Raw genomic sequence first — 21,562 nt, 5'->3', positions numbered from 1 at the left:
ATGCAAATATAAAAAAGGTAAGCTTTAAGTAAATTATTTATTTTTGAATTTTTTGTTTGCAATTGGTTTTTAATTTTCATTATTTACTTAAAGTTATTACAGTATGTCTCTATATACATTTTTAAAAAAAAAAAACTTTGGCCAAAGGGCGCGCATTTCAATTTCTTACACACACATGTTATTACGTATGTTGGCCATAGGGGGAGCACTTCATATTTTTACACACACTTGTTATTTCATATGTTGACCAGAGGGGGAGCACTTCAAATTTGTACACACACTTGTTATTACATGTGTTGGCCAGAGGGGGAGCACTTACATTTTTTTACACACACTTGTTATTTCATATGTTGACCAGAGGGGGAGCACTTAAAGTTAAAGTTAAAAGTTAAAATGTTAAAGTTAAAGTACCAATGATTGTCACACACACACTAGGTGTGGTCACGCTGTTGGAGCGGGTCACACGGCGCTGACTGGAGAGGGAAGGAGAAGAAACATTTGGGGAGGTTGCCTTGGATCTCGCTCTACAACATGAAAACATGATGGACAAATGCTCTTGAGCAAGGCACCTGTACGCCTGAGAATTTGATGACACAGAATTTACCACTTACACACACATTCTTGTATTTGTTTCCTTCTTGAGACCGCCGAAAGAAATGCCTGCCGCTTTAGGACCACCCCATCTACATATATAAATATTTGTATTTACAACATTAATAATATATACATACTATGCAAATATAAAAAAGGTAAGCTTTAAGTAAATTATTTATTTTTGAATTTTTTGTTTGCAATTGGTTTTTAATCTTCATTATTTACTTAAAGTTATTACAGTATGTCTCTATATACATTTAAAAAAAAAAAAAATTTTGGCCAAAGGGCGCGCATTTCAATTTCTTACACACACATGTTATTACGTATGTTGGCCATAGGGGGAGCACTTCATATTTTTACACACACTTGTTATTTCATATGTTGACCAGAGGGGGAGCACTTCAAATTTGTACACACACTTGTTATTACATGTGTTGGCCAGAGGGGGAGCACTTACATTTTTTTACACACACTTGTTATTTCATATGTTGACCAGAGGGGGAGCACTTAAAGTTAAAGTTAAAGTACCAATGATTGTCACACACACACTAGGTGTGGTGAAATGTGTCCTCTGCATTTGACCCATCCCCTTGTTCACCCCCTGGGAGGTGAGGGGAGCAGTGGGCAGCAGCGGTGCCGCGCCCGGGAATCATATTTGGTGATTTAACCCCCAATTCCAACCCTCGATGCTGAGTGCCAAGCAGGGAGGCAATGGGTCCCATTTTTATAGTCTTTGGTATGACTCGGCCGGGGTTTTAACTCACAACCTACCGATCTCAGGGCGGACACTCTAACCACTTGTTATTACATGTGTTGGCCAGAGGGGGAGCACTTCAAATTTTTACACACACTTATTTCATATGTTGACCAGAGGGGGAGCACTTCAAAATTTTACACACACTTGTTATTTCATATGTTGACCAGAGGGGGAGCACTTCAAATTTGTACACACACTTGTTATTACATGTGTTGGCCAGAGGGGGAACACTTACATTTTTTTTTACACACACTTGTTATTTCATATGTTGACCAGAGGGGGAGCACTTTTAAAACCGACACACAGTCAATTTGAAAAATCCCTCCTTTTTTTGGGACCACCCTCATTTTGATGGATTTCACCACCAGGGGTGCAAATGAGACATTCTCTATTAGATTTATGTCCTAACTTGAGCGCACACACACTCACACACTCATTCCTGTATTTGTTACCTTCTTGAGACCTACGAAAAATGCCTACCTTTTTAGGAGCACCCTTTCTAGATATATAAAGAGTTGTATTTACAACATTAATAATATATACATACTATGCAAATATAAAAAAAGCCTCTTGTGAAAAATGAGTTGGAATTTCACAAGAAAAACATCACAATTTTACAAGAAAAACTTGGAATTTTGGCAGTATTTTAATAAAAGTTGGAATTTTACTCAACGCCAGTCAAAATTTTACAAGAAAAACTGAACATTTGTGCAATATTTTGATAAAAGTTGTAATTTTACTCAATAACAGTCGCAAGTTTACAAGATAAGCTTAACATTTTGGCAATTTTATGAAAAGAGTCGTAATTTTACTCGACAAAAGTCACAATTTTATAAAAAAACTTAAACATTTTGGCAATATCATTATAATAATCGGAATTTTTATTCAGCAAAATTATGTCAAAAGTCATGATTTTACTAAAAAAAATGTCAGTATTTTACAGGAACTATAAAAAATTGGCAATATTGTAATAAAAGTTTTATAAGACAAACGTCACCATTTTGTATTAAAAAGCAATAATTTTACATAAAAAAGTAATAATTTTACGAGAAAATGTTGCAATACGACAGAAATAGAAATAATATGAGATATTGTTCCCAATTTTATAAGAAAAAAGTCGACACATTGTGAGAAAAAGACTGATTTAATTAATACATTTTTATTTTTTTAATATTTGTAATTGGATTTTAATCTTCATCACTTACGTCACGTTATTACAGTATGTCTCTATATTAGGGCTGCAACTAACGATTAATTTGATATTCGATTAATCTGTTGATTATTACTTCGATTAATCGATTAATAATCGGATAAAAGAGCCAAACTACATTTCTATCCTATTCAGTATTTTATTGAAAAAAAAAACAGCACACTGGCACCATACTTATTTTGATTATTGTTTCTCAGCTGTTTGTAAATGTTGCAGTTTATAAATAAAGGTTTATTTAAAAAAAAAATTGGTGAAAAAAATTGGTGAAAAAAATAAATAAATAAATAAAAGCCTCTGCGCATGCGCATAGCATATATCCAACGAATCGATGACTAAATTAATCGGCAACTATTTTTATAATCGATTTTAATCGATTAGTTGTTGCAGCCCTCCTCTATATACGTATATATTTATTCATTTTTTTTGTATTAACTTTGGCCAAAGGGGGCGCATTTCAATTTCTTACACACACTTGCTATTAAATATGTTAGCCAGACGGGGGAGCACTTCAAATTTTTTACACACACTTGTTATTTCATATGTTGACCAGACGGGGGAGCACTTTTAAAACCGACACACAGTCAATTTGAAAAATCCCTCCTTTTTTTTTGGGACCACCCTCATTTTGATAGATTTCACCACCAGGGGTGCAAATGAGACATTCTCTATTAGACGCAATGGTTTTCCCTATTGGGACCATGATTTATGTCAGCACTTGTTCACACCTCCTCATATGGAAGCTACTTTTCCTTGTTGATGTCTCAAGAAGGGTAGAGATACAAGAACACACACACACACACACACACACGCACACGCACACACTCCATGTCTGGCCGGTCTCCGGTGGTGCAGTCCTCCTTCAAGCTCATCATTCATTGCTTCCTCCTTCCTCCTCCACGTCTCTTGTTGCATGAAAGGCAGAGGAGGCGCGTAGGGAGTGGTCGACATCAAACGCCACGTGCGCGCACACGCACGCTCGGCCTTCAAGCGCCATGCAGAGTTAAAGAGTAACTCCTCCGAGCAGGTGTTCAGTCATTATGACCTCAGTCGGCGCGCTATCTGCTACAGCCAAACACTTCCTGCACAGGCAGGCACCGCAGCCAAGGACAAAGACTTAGAAGACGGACAGGAGGAGACGATCAACAAGGCGGACCTTGAAAGATGTGAAGAAAACATGCACAGAGTGGTTTTAAAGCGCCGACTATACCGCTACTAAAGGTCAAGTTAAAGTGTGGCGAAATTATTCTCTGCATTTGACCCATCACCCTTGATCACCCCCTGGGAGGTAAGGAGAGCAGTGAGCAGCACAATTCCAACCCTTGATGCTGAGTGCCAAGCAGGGAGGTAATGTCTCCCATTTTTATAGTCTTTGGTATGACTCGGCCGGGGTTTGAACTCACAACCTACTGATCTCTAACCACTAGGCCACTGAGTACTAGTAAAGTACTGCGATAGTATTGGATCATAATTGGTACAATACCGTCCCTGAAAAGTACCTGTTCTTTTTTTTTTTTTTTTTTTACATTGTCGGTTTTACAAGCAGAGGAGCATGTTCGGCAGCGCACACACACGGAGTACTTACAAGCAGACACAGAGTGTAGACAAAAAAGGGAGAACGGACGCATTTTGGCTTAAAAACCAACGATAAAGGTGAAGTTATAACACTGAAACGCCCTCAGGAGGAGGTGCTTTAAGACATGGCTAGCTAGCTAACGTCCATCCGCAGTCTGCAGTGTTTTAGCTACTTCTAAATCACTAATCCTCGTCTCCATGGCGACAAATAAAGTACGTTTCTTACAAGTATCATCCCTGCAGGACGAGGAATAGCTAAACATGCTTCACTACACACCGTAGATCACCGGTGTCACAATGTAAACAAACGCCATTGTTGGATCTACACCTGACATCCACTGTAATGATACCAAGTACAGGAGCGTATCTAGTCGATACTACTATGATTACATCGATATTTTTATTGTCATTTTTTATTTGCTTTATTTTAACAAAAAATCTTAAGGTACATTAAACATTTGTTTCTTATTGCAATTGAAGAACAATTTAGTTCTTAAATAAAATAATGAACATACGAGACAGCTTGTCTTTTATTATTAAGTAAACAAACAAAGGCTCCCAATTAGTCTGCTGATGTATGCAGTAACATATTGTGTCATTAATCTACCTATTATTTTGTCAACATTATGAGGGACAAGCTGTAAAAATGAATTATTAATCTACTTGTTCATTTACTGTTAATATCTGCTTATTTTCTCTTTTAACATGTTCTATTTACACTTCTGTTAAAATCTAATAATCACTTATTCTTCTGTTGTTTGATACTTTACATTAGTTTTGGATGATACCACACATTTGGGTATCGATCTGATACCAAATAGTTACAGGATCATACATTGGTCATATTCAAAGTCCTCATGTGTCCAGGGACGTATTTACTGAGTTTATAAACATAATATACATTTTTAAAAAAGGAAAAAAGATTTTGTGACTATAAAAAATATGAATGTAATCATAGTAGTATCGACTAGATACGCTATTGTACTTGGTATCATTACAGTGGATGTCAGGTGTAGATCCAACAATGGCGTTTGTTTACATTGTGACGCCGGTGAGCTACGGTGTGTAGTGAAGCATGTTTAGCTATTCCTCGTCCTGCAGGGATGATACTTGTAAGAATCTTACTTTATTCGTTGCCATGGAGACGAGGATGAGTGATTTATATTATTGTCTCTCTGTCTAATGCCCCTCTTGTCCCCACAATTCCCCCCTCTGTCTTCCTTTTTCTCTCTTTCTATCCCCTCCTGCTCCGGCCCGGCTGCACCAAATGATAATATAAATACATTTAATAAAGTCAAAATACAAGTAAGGCAACAAGAGAAGTATCCTACACTTCTCTTTTGTAAAGTAAATCTGAACAGCCGATATGGGCATCTACATCTGCTATATGATTTGCCTGAGAAGCTGGGCAGGACATTAAAAAAAAACAAAAAAAACAAATAGTAGTATCGACTAGATACGCTATTGTACTTGGTATCATTACAGTGGATGTCAGGTGTAGATCCAACAATGGCGTTTGTTTACATTGTGACGCCGGTGAGCTACGGTGTGTAGTGAAGCATGTTTAGCTATTCCTCGTCCTGCAGGGATGATACTTGTAAGAAACTTACTTTATTAGTCGCCATGGAGACGAGGATTAGTGATTTAGAAGTAGCTACAACACTGCAGACTGCGGATGGATGTTAGCAGCATTAACCGTGTAGTTACAGGTCCAGGGTTTGGTTTGGTAAAAAATATCAATGTAATCATAGTAGTATCGACTAGATATGCTCTTGTACTTGGTATCATTACAGTGGATGTCAGGTGTAGATCCAACAATGGCGTTTGTTTACATTGTGACGCCGGTGAGCTACGGTGTGTAGTGAAGCATGTTTAGCTATTCCTCGTCCTGCAGGGATGATACTTGTAAGAAACTTACTTTATTAGTCGCCATGGAGACGAGGATTAGTGATTTAGAAGTAGCTACAACACTGCAGACTGCGGATGGATGTTAGCAGCATTAACCGTGTAGTTACAGGTCCAGGGTTTGGTTTGGTAAAAAATATCAATGTAATCATAGTAGTATCGACTAGATATGCTCTTGTACTTGGTATCATTACAGTGGATGTCAGGTGTAGATCCAACAATGGCGTTTGTTTACATTGTGACGCCGGTGAGCTACGGTGTGTAGTGAAGCATGTTTAGCTATTCCTCGTCCTGCAGGGATGATACTTGTAAGAATCTTACTTTATTCGTTGCCATGGAGACGAGGATGAGTGTTTTATAAGTAGCTAAAACACTGCCGACTCCAAAGGGATGTTAGCCGCTAGCTAGCTAGCCATGGCTTAAAGCACCTCTTCCTGAGGGCGTTTCAGTGTTATAACTTCACCTTTATCGTTAGTTTTTAAACCAAAATGCGTCCGTTCTCCCTTTTCTGTCCACACACTGTGTCTGATTGTAAGTACTCCGTGAATGTGCGCTGCCGAACATGCTCCTCTGCTCGTAAACCCAGCAATTTTTTTAATTTGAATAAATATTGGCAACCGGTACTTTTCAAACAGAGTATAGTACCGTTTTTTTGATTCATTAGTACCGCGATACTTAACAGTACCGGTATACCGTACAACCCTACTCCAAAATAATCCACAAGTTCAAAAGCAAAGACGTGCCAGTTGAAGAATATTGACGATGAATTGTATGTGCCACCATAGAACGGAAAGGAAAAGCCGGCATGTTTCTTCTTCCACCCCCTCTCACTTGACGCCATGCCAGTTCAAACAGCGAGGTGAGGTCGTGACCTGCACCGCTGCGGCGTATGAACGCACAGACGAGCCGGGGACTTTTTTCATAGGGGGGGGGGGGGGGCGTGGCCACACCGCCACATCAAAGGAGAGTGCCGTAAAAAGTGTCATGAAGCGTGCATCCTATAACTGTTACGTGGAATAACGGCTGCACTGCTGTTATTTAAGCGTGTCAGAGCGCTCACTACCAGTAGTCCATAAAACTGACCCTACACACACACACACACACACACACACACACACACACACACACACACACACACACACACACACACACACACACACACACACACACACACACACACACACACACACACACACACACACACACACACACACACACACACACACACACACACATACAGGGTATCATTTGGAATGGGGACCAAGTTTTTGATCATCACTTGTGGGGACCACCCTTTCTACAGGTTGTGGAGGCATAAAAAAAAAAAATAGGTAAAATGTCCACTGCCCAGTTAGCTCATACACGTCTTTAAATCTCTGGATTGATGAAGTAATGTGCTGATCATTCTTACTGGGGACCAATCAACTAATTTTTCATGTGTGTGAGCGAACGCAAAAACTCCCTGAGCATTCAGTGGAGCCCATGTGAGCAACATCAGACGTGCACACTGTGGCTACACCAGCAGCACACCTGTCCCAAACCGGACTAAATAACAAGTTCAATTTCCATCCATCCATCCATTTTCTACCGCTTGTCCCTTTCGAAGTCGCGGGGGGTGCTGGAGGCTATCTCAGCTGCATTCGGGCGGAAGGCGGGGTACACCCTGGACAAGTCCCCCACCTCATCGCAGGGCCAACACAGATAGACAGACAACATTCTCTTATTATTATTATAATCAAATGACAGCAGTCATTTCCATGAGGTTATTTTCTAATATAAGTGTTTAGGCCCACTTACAATGACAATAACAACAAATATTGTTTTTCATGAACTGTGTACTTGTATTGTTTGTCTGGGTGGAGGTCCTGCTTTGGAAATAATTTGTACCCCTTTCAGACATTGCATTTAGTTCCCATTAAAACATTCACATGTTGCACAATGAGATGTAAGCAGGGGATCATGTAACATTCCTGCAACTTCCTGTTTGTAAAAAATATATTTTTATTATTTAAAGGCCTACTGAAATGAGATTTTCTTATTCAAACGGGGATATCAGATCCATTCTATGTGTCACACTTGATCATTTCGCGATATTGCCATATTTTTGCTGAAAGGATTTAGTAGAGAACATCGACGATAAAGTTCGCAACTTTTGGTCGCTGATAAAAAAAAGCCTTGCCTGTACCGGAAGTAGCGTGACGTCGCAGGTTGAAGGGCTCCTCACATCTGCACATTGTTTACACCAGCAGCGAGAGCGATTCGGACCGAGAAAGCGACAATTACCCCATTAATTTGAGCGAGGATAAAAGATTCGTGGATGAGGAACATGAGAGTGAAGGACTAGAGTGCAGTGCAGGACGTATCTTTTTTCGCTCTGACCGTAACTTAGGTACAAGCTGGCTCATTGGATTCCACACTTTCTCCTTTTTCTATTGTGGATCACGGATTTGTATTTTAAACCACCTCGGATACTATATCCTCTTGAAAATGAGAGTCGAGAACGCGAAATGGACATTCACAGTGACTTTTATCTCCACGACAATACATCGGTGAAGCACTTTAGCTTCGGAGCTAACGTGATAGCATGGTGCTTAACTGCGGATAGAAACAGAAGAAATAAGCCCCTGACTGGAAGGAAGACAGAAGATCAACAATACTATTATTACTTACATTATCAGGAGACACCAAACCAAACCCTGGACCTGTAACTACACGGTTAATGCTGCTAACATCCATCCGCAGTCTGCAGTGTTGTAGCTACTTCTAAATCACTAATCCTCGTCTCCATGGCGACAAATAAAGTAAGTTTCTTACAAGTATCATCCCTGCAGGACGAGGAATAGCTAAACATGTTTCACTACACACCGTAGCTCACCGGCCTCAAAATGTAAACAAATGCCATGGGTGGATCTACACCTGACATCCACTGCAATGATACCAAGTACAAGAGCATATCTAGTCGATACTACTATGATTACATTGATATTTTTTATCGTAACAAAATATATATATATATTTTTTAAAAATTCATATTATGTTTATAAACTCAGGAAATATGTCCCTGGACACATGAGGACTTTGAATATGACCAATGTAAGATCCTGTAACGACTTGGTATCGGATCAATACCTAACTTTGTGGTATCATCCAAAACTAATGTAAAGTATCAAACAACAGAAGAATAAGTGATTGTTACATTTTAACAGAAGTGAAGATAGAACATGTTAAAAGAGAAAGTCAGCAGATATTAACAGTAAATGAATTAGTAGATTAGTAATAAATTTTTTCAGTTTGTCCTTTATAATTTTGACAAAATGATATAATGGTAAATGACACAATATGTTACTGCATATGTCAGCAGACTAATTAGGAGCCTTTGTTTGCTTACTTACTAATAAATGACAAGTTGTCTCGTATGTTCACTATTTTATCAAAGGACTAAATTGTTCTTTGATTGCAATAAGAAACATATGTTTAATGTACCGTAAGATTTTTTGTTAAAATACAGCCAATAATGCCATTTTATGTGGTGCCCTTTATTTAGAAAAGTATCGAAAAGTATCGAAGTACATTTTGGTACCGGTACCAAAATATTGGTATCGGGACAACCCTAATACCTTGTTTGCTATATTAATGCAAAAAGACTTTCAAAAATGTGCACATAATTCTTACAATACCTCAAAAACGTTCCTGCATGACATTCTGACTACCAAATAGAATTTGTATCCAAATATTGGGGTATTTTTTTAAGCAGATTTTATTTATGCAAGCAAATAATAACCTGTGATTAATCATGATTAATCACAGTTCTAGAGTGATTAATCTGATTAAAAAGCTTTACTAATGTGACATATTAGTGTGTCTCTGGATATGTGCATAATCCGTATTTTCCGGACCATAGGGCGCACCGAATTATAAGGCGCACTGCCGACGAATGGTCTATTTTCTATCTTTTTTCATACATAAGGCGCACCGGATTATAGATATAGTATATAGTATACATCCGGAAACAACAACAAGGAAAGTGAAAAACCGTCCGACCGGAACTCTCTAATAATTAAAGTTCCTTGGGTGAATAATGCTTTTAGCGCTTTCATGGCGAGTTTACTGACAGATATAAGTACGAACTTTACACTACTTTATATTAGAAATGGCAACAGTGGAGGATGAATGTCCCATAACAAGAAGATAGAGAAAAAGAAGAAGCTTATCGACTAGGGTGTCGACACGGACTACGAAGGCGGACGCGCGCAATTTTTCAGGACTTATGCAGATCCCAAATACAGATCAGCAGGTACCAGAAGGTAAGAAAAGTTGCTTTTGCATAATATTGCGAAACAAAACGCCAGATAATATGTCTTACCTTATACACACAGTTCATAATAACACTCGTATGTTGAAGCACAGTACAATCCATCAAACGGTGCGGCTTCATAGCTTACCAAAGTCCTACTAAAACATTTTGATCGATTTTTGAGCGCCGTGTGTAATGTTCTATATTTCAAATGGAACGTATAAAATGTTGGTGTTTACTTGAGTCATATTGCAGTCTACACGTATCTCTTATGTGTGACTGCCATCTACTGGTCACACTTATCATTACACCATGTACCAAATAAACTGGCTTCAAGGTTGGTAAGCGAAACCATAACCATTCCGTGCATTAGGCGCACCGGGCTATAAGGCGGACTGTCGAGTTTTGAGGGAAAAAATGATTTTAAGTGCGCCTTATAGTCGGGAAAATACAGTAAGCGCGTACATTGGTGGTACTTTGTTCTGTGCCCAACATAACGTAGCAGCATAATGTCCGTTCACAGCGAGCGAGGAGGACTGAAACCGACGGTGCAGTGGAGCCGTTGCCGTTAAATCAGTGGTTTTCAACCTTTTTTGAGCCAAGGCACATTTTTTGCGTTGACAAAATCTGGAGGCACACCACCAGCAGAAATCAGTAAAAAACGAAAGCCGTTGTCGCAATTGTTGGGTATGACTTTAAAGCGTAACCAAGCATCCATCGATATAGCTCTTGTCTCAAAGTAGGTGTACTGTCACCACCTGTCACATCACCCCCTGACTTATTTGGACTTTTTTGCTGTTTTCCTGTCTGTAGTGTTTTAGTTCTTGTCTTGCGCTCCTATTTTGGTGGATTTTTCTCTTTTTTTGGTATTTTCCTGTAGCAGTTTCATGTCTTCCTTTGAGCGACATTTCCCGCATCTACTTTGTTTTAGCAATCAAGAATATTTCAGTTGTTTTAATCCTTCTTTGTGTGGACATTGTTGATTGTCATGTCATGTTCGGATGTACATTGTGGACGCCGTCTTTGCTCCGCAGTAAGTCTTTGCTGTCGTCCAGCATTCTGTTTTTGTTTACTTTGTAGCCAGTTCAGTTTTAGTTTTGTTTTACATAGCCTAAGCTTCAATGGCTTTTCTTAGGGACACTCACCTTTTGTTTATTTTTGGTTTAAACATTAGATACCTTTTTACCTGCACTGTGCCTCCCCCTGTTTCCGACATCTACAAAGCAATTACCTACCGGCTGCCACCTACTGATATGGAAGAGTATTACACGGTTACTCTGCCGAGCTCTAGACAGCACCGACACTCAACAACAACACATCGTTTGCAGACTATAATTACTGGTTTGCAAAAAATATTTTTAACCCAAATAGGTGAAATTACATAATCTCCCACGGCACACCAGACTGTATCTCACGACACACTAGTGTGCCGCGGCACAGTGGTTGAAAAACACTGCGTTAAATAACCGCAACGTCTCTAAAAGCGGTGAGTGGTTGCATCCGAGGGTCGGCAGAATGACGACGACTGCAGCAACAGATGGCTGTCAAGACCCCCCTGCAGCACATCCTCTGAGCCCAGCTGTCATATGGGGCCGACTTTCTTGAGGAAAAAAGGGGGGAACGGAGGAGGAGGAGGGGGTGGGGGGGGGGGTGTCCTGACGCCAACCTCCAGTCAACTGGGACAGCTGCTGCGGGACGCAACAAAAACTCCCTGTGTCCGGACAGCCTGCTCCATTCAAGCCCCTCCCACCGTTGTCTTTGCACTCACCATTGTTCGTCTTCCACTTGAATTCCGATGGAGTGGATCTTGGACTGCTCCTCAGTTTGCCCGCCTTCCTCTGGCTCCACCTACAGGGAGAGGCCCGCGGTGAATCAGCAGGTGTATAGAACCCAGAAGAGAGTATGACCAAAGTCCATACCTGGATCCCGATGGAGAGGCACTTGCGGAGCGCCTCCTTCTGCGCCTTGCTGGCGGCGGCGGCGACGGTGGTGGTGGCGGTGCTGTTGGTGACGTGCTGGCTGGCGGGGCCGTGCACCTGAGCGTTGGCCGCCTCGATGGCCGCCGTGAGCGCCTTCATGCTGTCGATGCTCTCGGTGGAGTTGGTCAGGCCCGGCTGGGAGCCCAGGCCCTTGTGGGGGCCGCCACCGCCGTCCATGTAGGCGTCCTGGGCCGACTCGGTGCTGCTTTGGGCCGTGATGGAGATGAAGGGCTTGGACGGGGTGGTCCGCGGCGGGATAGGGGGAGGGGTCTTCTTGTAGGTGGTGATGCATGACGACACTGCGGGGAAGAAGACACACGACTTTAACCCCACCATATTTGGTTTGATTGATTGATTGATTGAAACTTTTATTAGTAGATTGCACAGTAGACAACATATTCCGTACAATTGACCACTAAACGGTAACACCCCAATACGTTTTTCAACTTGTTTAAGTCGGGGTCCACGTTAATCAATTCATGGTAAAATGGAACTATACCTAGGCCAGGGGTCGGCGACCCCCGGCGTAGGCTCTCTGGAGCTTTTTCAAAAATGTACAAACCCCGTTTCCATACGAGTTGGGAAATTGTGTTAGGTGTAAATATAAACGGAATACAATGATTTGCAAATCATTTTCAACCCATATTCAGTTGAATATGCTACAAAGACAACATATTTGATGTTCAAACTGATAAACTTTTTTTTTTTTTTGCAAATAATCATTAACTTTAGAATTTGATGCCAGCAACACGTGACAAAGAAGTTGGGAAAGGTGGCAATAAATACTGATAAAGTTGAGGAATGCTCATCAAACACTTATTTGGAACATCCCACAGGTGTGCAGGCAAATTGGGAACAGGTGGGTGCCATGATTGGGTATAAAAGTAGATTCCATGAAATGCTCAGTCATTCACAAACAAGGATGGGGCGAGTGTCACCACTTTGTCAACAAATGCGTGAGAAAATTGTTGAACGGTTTAAGAAAAACCTTTCTCAACCAGCTATTGCAAGGAATTTAGGGATTTCACCATCTACGCTCCGTAATATCATCAAAGGGTTCAGAGAATCTGGAGAAATCACTGCACGTAAGCAGCTAAGCCCGTGACCTTCAATCCCTCAGGCTGTACGGCATCAACAAGCGACATCAGTGTGTAAAGGATATCACCACATGGGCTCAGGAACACTTCAGAAACCCGCTGTCAGTAACTACAGTTGGTCGCTACACCTGTAGTGCAAGTTAAAACTCTCCTATGCAAGGCGAAAACCGTTTATCAACAACACCCAGAAACGCCGTCGGCTTCGCTGGGCCTGAGCTCATCTAAGATGGACTGATACAAAGTGGAAAAGTGTTCTGTGGTCTGACGAGTCCACATTTCAAATTGTTTTTGGAAAGTGTGGACGTCGTGTCCTCCGGACCAAAGAGGAAAAGAACCATCCGGATTGTTATAGGCGCAAAGTGGAAAAGCCAGCATCTGTGATGATATGTGGGTGTATTAGTGCCCAAGACACGGGTAACTTACACATCTGTGAAGGCTCCATTAATGCTGAAAGGTACATACAGGTTTTGGAGCAACATATGTTGCCATCCAAGCAACGTTACCATGGACGCCCCTGCTTATTTCAGCAAGACAATGCCAAGCCACGTGTTACATCAACGTGGCTTCATAGTAAAAGAGTGCGGGTACTAGACTGGCCTGCCTGTAGTCCAGACCTGTCTCCCATTGAAAACGTGAAGCCTGAAATACCACAAGGGAGACCCCCGGGCTGTTGAACAACTTAAGCTGTACATCAAGCAAGAATGGGAAAGAATTCCACCTGAGAAGCTTCAAAAATGTGTCTCCTCAGTTCCCAAATGTTTACTGAGTGTTGTTAAAAGGAAAGGCCATGTAACACAGTGGTGAACATGCCCTTTCCCAACTACTTTGGCACGTGTTGCAGCCATGAAATTCTAAGTTAATTATTATTTGCAAAACAAATAAAGTTTATGAGTTTGAACATCAAATATCTTGTCTTTGTAGTGCATTCAATTGGATATGGGTTGAAAAGGATTTGCAAATCATTGTATTCTGTTTATATTTACATCTAACACAATTTCCCAACTCATATGGAAACGGGGTTTGTACGAAAATAGATAAAGATGGGGGTAAAAATGTATATTTTGTCTTAATATGGTTTCTGTAGGAGGACAAACATGACACAAACCTTCCTAATTGTTAGAAATCCCACTGTTTACATTAAACATGCTTCACCGATGAGAGTATTTGGCGACCGCAGCTTTGCCCTACTAATTCCAGCAGTCCTTGAACTCACCGTAGTTTGTTTACATGCCGACCCCCGGCCTAGGCTCCCTGGAGCTTTTTCCAAAATGTATGAAAATGGAAAAAGATGGGGGTAAAAATGTATATTTTGTCTTAATATGGTTTCTGTAGGAGGACAAACATGACACAAACATTCCTAATTGCTAGAAATCCCACTGTTTACATTAAACATGCTTCACTGATGAGAGTATTTGGCAAGCGCAGTTTTGTCCCTACTAATTCCGGCAGTCCTTGAACTCACCGTAGTTTGTTTACATGTACGACTTTCTCCGACGTGTTTCATGCCACTCCTTTGTCTCATTTTGTCCACCAAACTTTTCATACTGTGCGTGGATGCACAAAGGTGAGCTTTGTTGATGTCATTGACTTGTTGGAGTGCTAATCAGGCATATTTGATCAGTGCATGACTGCAAGCTAATCGATGCTAACATGCTATTTAGGCTAGCTGTATGTACATATTGCATCATTATGCCTCGTTTGTAGGTATATTTGAGCTCATTTAATTTCCTTTACTTATGTCGTCTGTGTATTTAATTAATATTTGCATGTCTCATGACATGTTATCTGTATGTAATGTTGGCTGCATTTCGGATAGTTGTTTGTGTGCCATGTTGTTCCAGACCACAGCAAACGTTACCCAGCTTGCAAAGATTGTAATAAATCCATTAGAAGAAGACAGCCTGCAGTTTCCTTTAACTTGGACACACACATCTATACCTTTTGGCCATTCTAAGACAGTCATTTCCAGGAGTTATCTCACCCTCTATTGTACTAAAGTTTTACAATGTTGTAGGGGGTAGCGGTGGGTGTATATTGTAGCGTCCCGGAAGAGTTAGTGCTGCAAGGGGTTCTGGGTATTTGTTCTGTTGTGTTTATGTTGTGTTACGGTGCGGAGGTTCTCCCGAAATGTGTTTGTCATTCTTGTTTGGTGTGGGTTCACAGTGTGGCGCATATTTGTAACAGTGTTAAAGTTGTTTATACTCTACCCTCAGTGTGACCTGTATGGCTGTTGACCAAGTACGCCTTGCATTCACTTGTGTGTGTGAAAAGCCGTAGATATTATGTGCAAAGGCGGTGCCTTTAAGGTTTATTGGCGCTCTGTACTTCTCCCTACAGCGGCGTTTTAAAAAGTCATACATTTTACTTTTTGAAACCGATACCGATCATTTCCGAATCGATACCGATAATTTCCGATATTACATTTTAAAGTATTTTTCGGCCGATAATATCGGCTCGGACATCCCTATTCATTTTCATTAGCGGCGAAAGCAAGTTAAACTGAAAGCAGTGTTGTGTTGCATTGTGGGAAATGTGGTGCGTTCAATTAAGGCCGGCCGACCAAAAAGGAGCAGCAGCAGATTAGAAGAGACGTCAGCGTGCTTCAATAATAGGATTAGCACGTCAGTCCTCTTGACCCACTGATCTCCATGGCCCAGCTTACTGTACTCGCAAAAGTCTGCGGAGGTGAAGTCATGGCGTGGATGGAGGACCGGGGGGGGGGGGGGGGGGTGGGGTGCGTCTCAGGTTACACTTGCGAAACAAAACGGCGCCTTAGTCGAAGCTGCGTAAAAACAGCGTGCTGACGAGCAAAAATGATGACCACCAGAACTGGGTCACGAAAAAAGGGCCGTGGGTTTCCTGTCTTCTTTTTAGTCTCGACAAAAGACAACATCCTACTGTGATTGCTACTACCATTCAGTGTGTGTGTGTGTGTGTGTGTGTGTGGGTGTTGTTGCTGCCAACCACACCCATGCAGCACCAGCGGCCATGCCCAAAACCATTAGAGTGCTTTGTGTCTCCGCGGAGGTCTGAGCTCTCTCGGGGCGAACAGAAGGCTGACCTCATCATCCTCTCTCACACACACACACCCACACACACACACACACACACACACACACCTGGACACATGTGACTGCACGGACCAGCCAGAGGGAGTATAGCTGGGAGGTTGAGCGCTCCTCCAATAACAGGAAGGTTAGGCAAGACAGGCCACAAAAAAGATGGGAGACTTCCTGCATGTGTGGTTTTTTTTTTTTTTAACGCCATGCACACTTAAGGTTGCATTGTCTTAGGTCGGGGGTCAGCGACCAGCGCCGCCCTAGTGGCTCCCTGGAACTCTTTCAGAGATGTGTGACAATGTATTTCATATATTTTCTGTTTTAATATGGTTTGTGTAAGAGAACAAACATGACACAAACCTTCCTAATTGCTAGAAATGCCACTTTTTATGTTACAGTGTTTCCCATAAACTGCCATGATGCCTGTGGCGTGGGGGGGCGTGGCTATGGGCGTGGTCACCATGACATTGAGTATTTTGCATAATTTACTACAATGATATGATTTTCTCTAAAAAGGCTCAAAAAATGTATACTTACTAATTAATAACAGTTTTGTTATAAACATCCATCCATCCATCCATTTTACAATATAATTACAACACTTTATGTACATGTTTATATACAGATTTGAACAATAAGTTATTCACTGAAATATATTCATTAATTGTGGTTCTTACAAAAAATATATCTTATAAAAATATAAAAGCTAAAATGTCTCTTAAAGCTCTGCCCCTTTAATTAGTGCATACTAAATAATTTAACTTTAGCCTACTACTACAACTAGGGATGCCGATAAATACGTTAAAATGTAATATCGGAAATTATCGGTATCGTTTTTTTATTATCTGTATCGGTTTTTATTTTTATTTTTTTTATTAAATCAACATAAAAAACACAAGATACACTTACAATTAATGCAACAACCCAAAAAACCTCCCTCCCCCATTTATTTCTGTTATCAATATTCTGGTTCCTACATTATATATCAATATATATCAATACAGTCTGCAAGGGATACAGTCCGTAAGCACACATGATTGTGTGTGCTGCTGGTCCACTAATAGTACTAACCTTTAACAGTTAATTTTACTCATTTTCATTAATTACTAGTTTCTATGTAACTGTTTTTATATTGTTTTACTTTCTTTTTTATTCAAGAAAATGTTTTTAATTTAGTTATCTTATTTTTTTATTTTTATTTAAAAAGTACCTTATCTTCACCATACATGGTTGTCCAAATTAGGCATAATAATGTGTTAATTCCACGACGGCATATATCGGTTGGTATCGGTAATTAAAGAGTTGGACAATATCGGAATATCGGATATCGGCAAAAAGCCATTATCGGGCATCCCTAACTACAACCATATTATTTACCAGCAACATAAAGTGAAACAGAGGCAGAGGTGTCCTGCCACAGTCAGTAACAAATAAACAGAAAACAGTAGTGGTGCTTGATAGACACAAAAAGGTTAATCAAACATCTGATCCACTAAACAAGGAGCGCCAAAAATCTTGATCCTACACTTCTCTTTTGTAAAGTAAATCTGAACAGCCAATATGGGCATCTACATCAACTATATGATTTGCCTGAGAAGCTGGACAGGACACAAAAAAAAATAAATAAATTTGTGGCGGCCTTAATTCTTTCGTGGCGGGCCGCCACAAATAAATGGATGTGTGGGAAACACTGTGTTATACATGCTTCACCGATGAGAGTATTTGTGGAGCGCAGTTTTGTCCTACTAATTTCAGCGATCCTTGAACTCATCGTAGTTTGTTTACATGTGCGACTTCCTCCGACGCTGCCACAGAAAGACGTGTTTTATGCCACTCCTCCTTTGTCTCATTTTGTCCACCAAACATTTTGTGCTGTGCGTGAATGCACCAACGTGAGCTTTGTTGATTTTACTGATTTGCTGGAGGGCTAATCAGGCATATTTGCTCAATCCATGACTGCAAGCTAATCGTTGCTAACATGCTATTTAGGCTAGCTGTATGTACATATTGCATCATAATGCCTCGTTTGTTGGTATATTTGAGCTCATTTAATTTCCTTTACTTATGTCCTCTGTGTATTTAATTTATATTTGCATGTCTCATGACTAGAGATGTCCGATAATATCGGCCTGCCGATGTTATCCGCCGATAAATGCTTTAAAATGTAATATCGGAAATTATCGGTATCGTTTTTTTTTTATTATCGGTATCGTTTTTTAAATTTTTTTATTAAATCAACATAAAAAACACAAGATACACTTACAATTAGTGCACCAACCCAAAAAACCTCCCTCCCCCATTCACACTCATTCACACAAAAGGGTTGTTTTTTTCTGTTATTAATATTCTGGTTCCTACATTATATATCAATATATATCAATACAGTCTGCAAGGGATACAGTCCGTAAGCACACATGATTGTGCGTGCTGCTGGTCCACTAATAGTACTAACCTTTAACAGTTAATTTGACTCATTTTCATTAATTACTAGTTTCTATGTAACTGTTTTCATATTGTTTTACTTTCTTTTTTATTCAAGAAAATGTTTTTAATTTATTTAATTTTTTAAATTTTTTTTTTAAAAAGGACCTTATCGTCACCATACCTGGTTGTCCAAATTAGGCATAATAATGTGTTAATACCACGACTGTATATATCGGTATCGGTTGATATTGGTATCGGTTGATATTGGTATCGGTAATTAAAGAGTTGGACAATATCGGAATATCGGATATCGGCAAAAACACGATAAAAAAAATAATAGATGTGTACAAAGCCCAAAACCAGTGAAGTTGGCACGTTGTGTAATTAGTAAATAAAAACAGAATATAATGATTTGCAAATCCCTTTCAAATTATATTCAATTGAATAGACTGCAAAGACAAGATAAAATAAATAATCATTAACTTAGAATTTAAAGGCAGCAACACATTGCAAAAAAGTTGGCACAGGGGCATGTTCACCACTGTGTTACATGGCCTTTCCTTTTAACAACACTCAGTAAACGTTCGGGAACTGAGGAGACACATTTTTGAAGCTTCTCAGGTGGAATTCTTTCCCATTCTTGCTTGATGTACAGCTTAAGTTGTTCAACAGTCCGGGGGTCTCCCTTGTGCTATTTTAGGCTTCATAATGCGCCACACATTTTCAATGGGAGACAGGTCTGGACTACAGGCAGGCCAGTCTAGTACCCGCACTCTTTTACTATGAAGCCACGTTGATGTAACACGTGGCTTGGCATCGTCTTGCTGAAATAAGCAGGGGCGTCCATGGTAACGTTGCTTGGATGGCAACATAAGTTGCTCCAAAACCTGCTTTTTGATGCAGTACCGCCTGAGTCCGTAATATCATCGCTTACGGACCGAAAATGGTGATATCCCTAAATTCCTTGCAATATCTCGTTGAGAAATGTTATTGTTACACTCGCGCATTTGTTGACAAAGTGGTGACCCTCGCCCCATCCTTGTTTGTGAACGACTGAGCATTTCATGGAATCTACTTTTATACCCAATCATGGCACCCACCTGTTCCCAATTAGCCTGTTCACCTGTGGGATGTTCCAAATAAGTGTTTGATGAGCATTCCTCAACTTTCTCAGTCTTTTTTGCCACTTGTGCCAGCTTTTTTGAAACATATAGCAGGCATCAAATTCCAAATGAGCTTATATTTGCACAAAAAAAACTAAGTTTTCCAGTTCAAACTTTATGTATCTTGTCTTTGCAGTCTATTTAATTGAATATAGGTTGAAAATAATTAGCAAATCATTGTATTCTGTTTTTATTTACCATTTACACAATGTGCCAACTTCACTGGTTTTGGGTTTTGTACATATACACTATATTGCCAAAAGTATTTGGCCACCTGCCTTTACTCACATATGAACTTGAAGTGCCATCCCATGGAATTGTTCAAAATGTTTTGGTATCCTGGAGCATTCAAAGCTCCTTCCACTGGAACTAAGGGGCCAAGCCCAACTCCTGGAAAACCAACCCCACACCATAATTCGTCCTCCACCAAATTCCACACTCGGCACAATGCAGTCCGAAATGTAGCGTTCTCCTGGCAACCTCCAAACCCAGACTGGTCCATCAGATTGCCAGATGGAAAAGCGTGATTCATCAGTCCAGAGAACGCGTCTCCACTGGACTCTAGAGCAGTGGAGATGCTTCGCATTGGACTTGGTGATGTACGGCTTAGATGCAGCTGCTCAGCCATGGAAACCCATTCCATGAAGCTCTCTGCGTACTGTACGTGGGTTAATTGGAAGGTCACATGAAGTTTGGAGCTCTGTAGCAACTGACTGTGCAGAAAGTATTTGCACTATGCGCTTCAGCATCCGCTGACCCCTCTCTGTCAGTTTACGTGGCCTACCACTTGGTTGCTGTTGTTCCCAAACTCTTCACTTTTCTTATAGTAAAGTTGACTTTGGAATATTTAGGAGCGAGGAAATTTCACGACTGGATTTGTTGCACAGGTGGCATCCTATGACGGTTCCACGCTGGAATTCACTGAGAGCGGCCCATTCTTTCACAAATGTTTGTAGAAACAGTCTCCATGCCTAAGTGCTTGATTTGATACACCAGGCCAAGTGATTAGGACACCTGATTCTCATCATTTGGATGGGTGGTCAAATACTTTTGACAATATAGTGCAGGGGTGTCCAAAGTGCGGCCCGGGGGCCATTTGCGGCCCGCAGGTAATTTTTTAACGGCCCCACGGCACATTCTAAAAATATGATGAAAAAAAAACAACAACAACATAAAAAGTAGTAAAAAAGAGCAATCAGGTGAAATGTAACAAGAAAATGTTGCATTATTTACTCTAATAACACAAAGCTGCCATGCAGGCTGTTTCTTTCTTTAAAAAATAATAATGAATCAAAATCAATGTCAGTATGAATTATTGACCTATTCAAGGCTCCATTTACTTCACATTAAATATTCCACTTTGAGATATTTTGGGGGGAAAATGTTGCATATCTTTTGGTTGCCATTTAAAAAACAAAGTTTTTTAAAGAAGGGCCTAAAACGAACAAACAAAAACATAAACAACAATAAAACTTATAATTGACGGATAGATCTGAAGTTGATGTTGA

At 40.3% G+C, this 21,562-nt stretch overlaps 1 protein-coding gene across 2 annotated transcripts in view; it reads right to left on the bottom strand.

Moving 5' to 3' along the window:
* The window catches only part of dlgap1b (discs, large (Drosophila) homolog-associated protein 1b), a 344,091-nt gene that overhangs the window by 10,389 nt on the left and 312,140 nt on the right, over window positions 1-21,562 (bottom strand). For both annotated transcript variants that reach the window (XM_062021651.1, XM_062021652.1), the window contains exons 7-8: window positions 12,252-12,610; window positions 12,101-12,180 (exon numbers count right to left, since the gene is read on the bottom strand). In XM_062021651.1, coding sequence (XP_061877635.1) covers window positions 12,101-12,180; window positions 12,252-12,610 — 439 coding nt within the window. The remainder of the gene's footprint in view (window positions 1-12,100; window positions 12,181-12,251; window positions 12,611-21,562) is intronic.

The sequence above is a fragment of the Entelurus aequoreus genome, linkage group LG15 (assembly GCF_033978785.1).
Source record: "Entelurus aequoreus isolate RoL-2023_Sb linkage group LG15, RoL_Eaeq_v1.1, whole genome shotgun sequence".
NCBI classification, from domain to species: Eukaryota; Metazoa; Chordata; class Actinopteri; order Syngnathiformes; family Syngnathidae; genus Entelurus; species Entelurus aequoreus.
This window is presented reverse-complemented; position numbering and strand designations above follow the sequence as displayed.